This window comes from Megascapheus bottae, chromosome 1 (genome assembly GCF_031878675.1).
Source record: "Megascapheus bottae isolate mThoBot1 chromosome 1, mThoBot2.hap1, whole genome shotgun sequence".
Classification (NCBI taxonomy): Eukaryota; Metazoa; Chordata; class Mammalia; order Rodentia; family Geomyidae; genus Megascapheus; species Megascapheus bottae.
The window spans coordinates 8763763-8772049 of NC_143509.1; the positions used below are offsets into that span (position 1 = coordinate 8763763).

Below are 8287 nucleotides of genomic sequence, written 5' to 3' on the forward strand. Positions count from 1 at the left end.
GGAAGGAAAGATTCAAATTCTAGGACTCACTGTCTCTGTCTCTGTCTCTCTGTTTTTTTTCTCTCTCTCTTTTACACACACACACACACACACACACACACACACACACACTCACACACACAGAATATCAAGAGGGAAATTAGTAAATTAAAGAATGAGGAAGAAATTTCCTGGGAGATAACAGGTGCTGTACAATATTTTCTAGAACTGATTTGTTTGTATGAAATTAATGTTTGATAATTCAGTTCTGTATATTTTATGAAGTGTTTTAAGTAGCATATCTCTAGAAATTTCACTATTCATTACTTTAGTATTTCTTTATGATAAAATAAAGTTTGTAGGAATGTTTCTTTCTTTCTTTTTGTTGGTTGGGAGACTTGAACTCTGGGCCTGGGTACTGTCTCTGCGTTCTTCAGCTTAAGGCTACAGCCCTACCCCTGAGTCGCAGTGCCACTTCTGGTTTTCTGCTGGTTAATTGGAGATAAGAGTCTCATGGACTTTAGCACCCGGGCTGGCTTTGAACCATGATTCTAAGATCTCAGCCTCCTGAGTAGCTAGGATTACAGGTGTGAACCACCATGTCCAGCAAGAAAGTTTCTTTATAGAATGTATGAGAATGAATCTCACAAAGAAAGAAGACCACTGTGGAATACCTTGTAATAATCTTACAAGAATATGCTGTATTTTCTGTGATAAGAAAGTACTTCCTGTAATGTTCTAACATAGTTGAGTATCTAAAATGCATTTATAAAAGGGGTATATGAGAAAGAAGAAATCCAGGATGACTGGGTAGATGACAACGGAAACTATTACTGATGGACTCAAAAGAGTCCTCAACTAAAACACTTGAATTCAAAATTATTGCTGAATTCTGAGTTCTTCAGTAGTTATTGCTCTCTTTTTTACATCAAAGGTGTCCAATAAATATAGGGCTGCGTAATCTAACACACATCTCAGAATTTTATCTCCTGGGACTCTCAGATGACCTTGAGCTACAACATATGCTCTTTGGGCTCTTCCTGTCCATGTACCTGATCACTGTGCTTGGAAATCTGCTCATCATCCTGGCCGTCACCTCTGACCCCTACTTCCACACAGCCATGTACTTCTTCCTCTCCATCTTGTCTTGTGTTGACATTGGCTTCACCTCTACCACGGTCCCCAAGATGTTGGTGGACATTCAGAGTCACAGCAGAACCATCTCCTATGTGGGCTGCCTCACCCAGATATCTGTTTTTCTCATTTTTGGCAGTATGGAAGTTTTGCTTCTTACTTTGATGGCCTATGACCGCTTTGTGGCCATCTGTCACCCCCTGAATTACCTACTCATCATGAACCCTCGTCTCTGTGTCTCCTTGGTTCTGATAACATTTGTAGCCAGCATCTTGGAATCTCAACTTCATGTGTTGATGGCATTACAGATCACCACTTTCAGAGAGGTGGAAATCCCGAATTTCTTCTGTGATCCTTCTCAAGTCCTGGATCTTGCCTGTGTTCACAGCTTCACAGATAACATCATTAAATATTTTATAGGTACATTATTTGGTTTCTTTCCCACCTTAGGGACTCTTTTCTCTTATTATAAAATTACTACCTCACTACTGAGAATTCCAACATCAGGAGGGAAGTACAAAGCCTTCTCCACCTGTGGCTCTCACCTGTCTGTGGTCTGCTTATTCTTTGGGACAGGAATTGGAGTCTACATTGGATCTGCTGTGTCACATTCTCCCAGGAATATTGCAGTGCCCTCTGCAATGTACACAGTGGTCACTCCTCTTCTGAACCCCTTCATCTACAGCTTGAGGAACAGGGACATTAAAAGGAGACCCTACAAGGCAGCAAACTGGTGACAAGATAGGTTACATTTGGTTATGTTGTTGGTTTTCTTGCTGTTCATGTGTGTGTGTGTGTGTTTGTGTGTGTGTGTGTGTGTGTGTGTGTGTGTGTTGTTCCTGGGACTCGTTCTCATCACCTAAGCACTGTTCCTAAACTTTTATGCTCGTGGTTGTCCCTCTACCACTTGAACCGTTCCTCCACTTTCTAAACATTGGTGATTAATTGGTGATAAGAGTCTCACAGATTTTCCTATTGATGCTGGATTTCAGCTGGGATCCTCAGATCTCAGCCTCTTGAGTGAGAAAGAATACAGGTGTAAAGCATCAGCTGCAGTGTGTTTTTTGAAAAGTGAATCTATCTGTGCATGCAGTTGGTGTTCTCCAGTTTTGCAGTTTACTGATTCAAGTCCAATTGTCTTGCTTCATCTCTATCCAGACTTGAGGCTTGTGTCAGGAGTCCACACAGGATTCTGTTATTCTGTGGGTCCTGAGGACAGAGCTTTCCTCTCCATCACGCACCACTTATCCCGTAGGGGATGGGTGGTCATTCCTTTCTCATTCTCCCTGGTAATGGTGGCATAGTCTGGTGAGTGCTCTGGGTGAGCCTGACAGGCTGGATTTGGGTAGCATTAAGAACCTTACCATTAAGATGCAAAGCGAGTAGCTTGCTAAAAGCTGTGCCCCAAATGCAGAGTCTTCCACCCTCTTTCCCCCAGTGGCCCTCCATCCCCACTGGTGCCTGGATCATTTTTTTTGCCAGTCCTGGGCTTGAGCTCAGGTCCTGAGAACCGTCCTTGTACTTTCTCAAGGCTAGAGCTCTACCGCTTGAGCCTCAGCACCACTTCTGGCTTTTTTCTATGTATGTGGTACCGAGGAATCGAACCTGGGTCTTCATGCATGCTAGGCAAGCGCTTTAACCCCTAGGCCAAACTCCCGGCCCCTACCTGGATCATTTTCATATGATATGAAATCATTTTCAATTTCCTCTCTGATTTCTTCATCGGCCCAGAGATCATGCAAAACTTTGTCATGCTATCTCCATGTGTGTGTATATTTCAATTAATTTCTCATTTTTTCCCCTTTAGGATCCTTGAAGATATAGAGAATTCTTTTCTTTCACTTTGGTATTTGTTAAGACTTGCTTTATGGCCTGAAATGTGATCTAACTTATAGAGAGTTCAACGGGTGATTGAGAAGGGCTGGTGACTCACCCCTACAATCTGAGCTAATCAGGAGGCTAATAGAGTACTGTGGAGGTATCTATCTGTTAAGCTTATTTTATCTATGGTGCTGTTTAACTCTTTGAGTTATCTTTGTGACTTTATTTTATTTAGTGGTCTATCCAATGTTGAAAACACTGTATTGAAGTTATTAATTTTATTGTATCTAGTTTTATTTTTCCGGTCCTGGGACTTGAATGCTGAGCATTCTGGACATTGTTCTTTAGCTTTTGTACTCAAGGCTGGCACTCTACTACTTGAGTCAGATCTCCATTTTTGGCCTTTTGCTGGTTATTTGGAGATAAGAGTCTCATGGACTTTTCTGTCCAACTGGCTTGGAACAATGGTACTCAGATGCCAGTCCCCTGAGTAGCTGGGATTACAGGTGGGAGTCACTAGATATTTTATTGTACTCAAAGCTTTACCTGGATTGCTCAAATACACATCACTTGGGTATATCTCTAAAATAAATGGAGTGCATCAAAGGACAAATGACGGACGATGGGATTTGTCAGAAATTAATATTTTGGATAAGATTTTCCTCTCCCTTGAGAACTTCCCTGTTGGATTGATTTAATCTGAATGTAGTTTTAGTGTCACACTCTGGTATACTTACATTTCTTTCTTTTGACACATTTTTTTCATTTTCAAAAGGTGCCCAGGCAACATAGATGCCCACAACCTAACTCCAGTCACTGAGTTCCATCTCCTGGGCCTCTCAGATGACACTGAGCTACAGTCCGTCCTCTTTGGGCTCTTCCTGTCCATGTACCTGATCACCGTGCTTGGAAATCTGCTCATCATCCTGGCTGTAACCTCTGACCCCCACCTCCACACCCCCATGTACTTCTTCCTCTCCATCCTCTCCTTGGCTGACATTGGCTTCACCTCCACCACGGTCCCCAAGATGCTGGTGGACACACGGAGTCACAGCAGAGCCATCTCCTCTAGTGGGTGCCTGACTCAGATGTCCATTTTTATGCTTTTTGGTTGTCTGGACAGTCTGCTTCTGACTTTCATGGCTTATGACCACTTTGTGGCCATCTGTCACCCCCTGCATTACAAGGTCATGATGGACCCTCGACGTTGTGGTGTCTGTTGTCATCAGCCTGCTGGTATCCCAGTTACATAACTCTATGGTCTTACAGCTCACTTTCTTCAGGAGTGTGGCCATTTCTCATTTCTTCTGTGATCCTTCCCAGATCCTCAGCCTTGCCTGCTCTGACCCCTTCGCCGATGACCTTATCATGTATTTTGTAGGTGCCATGCCTGGTTTCCTCCCTATTTCGGGAATCCTTTTTTCCTACTCTAGAATAGTTTCTTCCATACTCAGTGTGTCATCGCCAGGCGGGAGGTGGAAATCTTTCTCCACCTGTGGGTTCACCTGTGTGTGGTGTGCTTGTTTTATGGCACAGGACGAGGGGTGTACTTCAGTTTGGCGGTGTCAGTGTCTCCCAGGATGGGGGCAGTGGCTTCTGTGGCGTACACAGTGGTCACACCCATGCTGAACCCCTTCATTTACAGCCTCAGGAACAGGGACATCAAACGGGCCATAGGGAGACTGCTGAGGAAAGTCTAATCTCAGTGGGATGAGAGTCTTCCTTCTGGAGAAAGCAGCAAGCCCACGTTGAGACTCAGAAAACAACAACAACAAACATCTCCCGTCCCTGACCATGTCATTCATGTTTAAAAAATTGTTATTGTAAAAGTCATGTATGGAGAGTTTACAGTTAGGTAAGTCAGGTAATGAACACCTTTCTTTTTGGACAACGTAAACCCTTCCCTTTCCTCCCCACCCTCTACAAGTTGTAGAGTTCATTTTCAGCATAGTGTGTAGTGAGTATCACTGCTGAATTAGTTCATCTTTTGTCCTACCATTTTAGTGCTTCCCGCTTACCCTTTGCAAACAGGTAAACTTATAATCAAGACAAAAGGCACAGAAAACCAAAATAGCAACAGATAGAAAACAAAGACAAAATAACCCCTTTAGTCTCCATTTCTTGGAGTTCATGTCTATAAATATCATTTTATATGACCATTTGCACAGAGCTATTGAGACTTTGAGATCCTCTCCTAAGAATATCCTTCTTTGGTCTCACTGTGTGAATGTGTATAGTCCTGTAAATTTATCATGTTCAAATGTGTCTTTGTCTTTTATCATCCAGTGTGTTTACTTGTAGACTTATAGCCATATTATAATGATTAAAAATGGTGGAAACCATGCAACCCATGTTTCATTGGATCTGGCTTACTTCACTTAATATAATTTGTTACAAGCCTTTCCATTTTATTATGAATGGCACAAAGTCATTCTTTCTGATGGAAGCATAGAATGCCACTGCGTATATATAAGCACCACATTTTCTTGATCCATTTCTCCATTGAAGGGCATCTGGGTTGATTCCATATCTTGGCTATGGCAAACAATGTTGGAACCAATATGGTTGCCCTGGTAGCCTTAGGGTGGATTTGTACGTGGTCAGTTGGATAGATGACCAGGAGTAGGACTGCTGGGTCATATTATTTTGAGGAACCTCCATACTGTTGTCTACAGTGGTTGAACAAGTTTACATTCCCACCAACAGTGTAGCAGAGTTTCCTTTTGGCTACATTCCCACCAGAATCTGTTATTGTTATTTCTTGATAATAACCATCTAACTAGGGTGAGGTGGAATCTCAATGTTGTCTTTATTTGCATTTCTTTTATGGCAAGAGATGTTGAACATTTCTTCATGTGTCTATTGGCCATTCTTACTTCTTCTGAGAAGTCTCTCTTTAATTCTTCATTTTTTTTGCCAGTCCTGGCCTTTGCCCTCAGGGCCTGAGCACTGTCTTTGGGCTTTCTCAAAGCTAGAGCTCTACCACTTGAGCTACAGCGCCACTTCTGGCTTTTTCCATGTATGTGGCACTGAGGAATCAAATCTGCGTCTTTGTGCATGTTAGGCAAGCACTTTACCACTAGGTCAAACTCCTGGCCTCTTTTTAATTCTTTTACCTCCTTATTAAATGGGTAGTTGTTTATCTGAAGATTTTTTTGAGGGTTTAATTTTTTGAGCACTAGGTAAATGTTAGATATGAGACCCTTCTTGTCTGAAGCATAGCTGGTAAAAATCTCCTATTTTGTGGGCTTTCTATATATCTTGTTAGCCATGTTGGCCATGCAGAAACTCTTCAGTTTGATGGGATCTTTGGTTTCTTGTCATACTGGATCTTTTCTTAACAAGTTTTGACCTGTGCCTAGGAACCCTAGTGCTTTCCCTACCTCTTCCTGTAATATTTTCATGGTATCTTGATTTACACTGAGAGATGCCTAGGCTGGCTTCAGATAATGATCTTGAGATCTCAGCCTCCTGAGTAGCTAGAATTACAGGTGTGAGGCACAGGCGCCTAACTAATTTTTTACTCTTATTTTTCTTTAAGCATCATTTTCTTGATGTTTGTGTGTATATACAATATACCAGGTACCAAAGTCAGATACAGTAACAACATGAGCTAAACCATAAGGTGAGAGGGAGGGGGGGAGAGAGAAGGAGAAGAGAAATACATGCACAAGTAGGTTAAGAACAACAATCACAAAGATAAACCTGGAATTCATTTTGCGTATACTCATCCTGTATGGCCATATGCACACAGCTATTGAGCTATTGTGATCCTCTGCTAGGAGAATCCTGGATGTGTACTAGTTCTTGCAAATGAGGGAAACCAGGGAGCTATGATCCTTTAGGTCTGGCTTAATTTATTTAATATTTTTTCCAAGTTTTTCCATTTCCTTATGAATGGGTTGATGCCATTCTTTCTGATAGCAGCATAGAATTCCATTGTGTATAAATACCACATCTTCTTGATCCAATCATGTACTAAGGGCCACCTGTCTTCTTTATGGTAAATGATGGCATCTGTGTTTCTTATTCTTTTTCATGGTTGTTTTCTTTGTTTATATTGGGGTGTTTGGTAAAGTCAGACATATATACTTGTTTCTTTGCTTTTGTTTGTTTAGTGTTAGTTCTATGGCTTAAACTCAGATCCTAGGGCTGAGTTTCTTTGGCTTAAGTCTAGTAACCTATTACTGGAGCTGCAGCTGGACTTCTGGACTTTATTTTTCTAACTGGAGATAAAGAGCCGCATGCATTTTTCTACCTGGGCTGACTTTGAATGATGTTCTTTAGATTTCAGGCTCTTGAATCCCTAGGTTACAGTTATAAGCTATCAGTGTCCAGTGAGTAGTTGAAAATTTAGACAAGTGAATATGTGCATACATGAGATTTAGAACCACTAGTTAAGCTATTTAAGAACTTAAAAAATCCTTACTACAATGCTCCTGTGCTAGATAATTTTTACCCTCAATTTCCCAATAAGAAGTTGTGCATATGTGTTTTTAAGAATTCATGCATTTTTCTCTTTTACCTCTTCTCAGTTAAACCATAGTGAAAGGAAATCAAATAATGAATCTGAGTTACTTTTAAGTAGCAAAAGTAAAGCATTTTTGTGTGTATGCATGTATATGCCATATCTGGGGAGGACTGAATTCAGGGCCCGGGCACTGTCTCTTTTCTGGGTACCTCCTCACTCAAGGCAGATGTTCTACCGCTTGAGCCACAGCTCCACTTCTGTGAATTCTATTCTCAGTAGCTTCCATTCACAAATGGAGCAAGAAAGAGAAGTTCTTACAAATAAACCCTTGAAGTGTAACCAAAAGCACTTATGTAAGCCCATAAGCACTGTCCTGAAAGGTAGGAATTTTAATTAGCTTGCTATATGTTTTTTATCAGATAACAAGAAATTATCTGTTTTGCAGGGTCCTGGTGGTTCACATGTGTAATCCTAGCTTTTTACACAATATGCTTGTGATGCAATTTAAAAATGTCAAGCAGGTGGAAATTTCAAATTTCTCCTGTGACCCTTCTTGAATTCTTCATCTCAGCTGTGTTGACAGTTTTCTTTAGTCACCTTGTCAAGGATTTTCTAGTTGTTCCCAGTGGTTTCTGCCCCATGTCAGGAATCTTCTTCTCCTATTATAAAATTATATCATCCATCATGAGGCTTTTCCTCAGGTGGGAAATGCAAAGCCTTCTTCACCTGTGGCTCTCATCTGTCTGTGGTGTACTTATTTTATGGAAGCGCCATTGGTGCGGGTCAACAGTATCAAAGTCCCCTAAAGACAGTGTGGTACCCCCTATTTGAACCCCTTCATCTACAGCCTGAGGAACAGGGACATCAAGTGTGCTTTATTTA

General features: G+C 41.4%; 1 protein-coding gene and 1 pseudogene across 1 annotated transcript; both read left to right on the forward strand.

Moving 5' to 3' along the window:
* Positions 1–938: 938 nt before the first annotated feature.
* LOC150068305 (olfactory receptor 7E178-like) lies at positions 939–1850 on the forward strand. Its single transcript, XM_090319684.1, has one exon. It carries the CDS (start codon positions 1002–1004, stop codon positions 1848–1850), a length of 849 nt encoding a protein of 282 aa, XP_090175810.1. The 5' UTR covers positions 939–1001.
* A 521-nt stretch (positions 1851–2371) lies between these two features.
* LOC150068306 (olfactory receptor 7E178-like) lies at positions 2372–4634 on the forward strand (annotated as a pseudogene).
* Positions 4635–8287: the final 3653 nt, after the last annotated feature.

Coding starts and splice junctions, on each gene's coding strand:
- LOC150068305 (XM_090319684.1), top strand. CDS start 1,002: ATGCTCTTTGGGCTCTTCCTGTCCATGTACCTGATCACTGTGCTTGGA.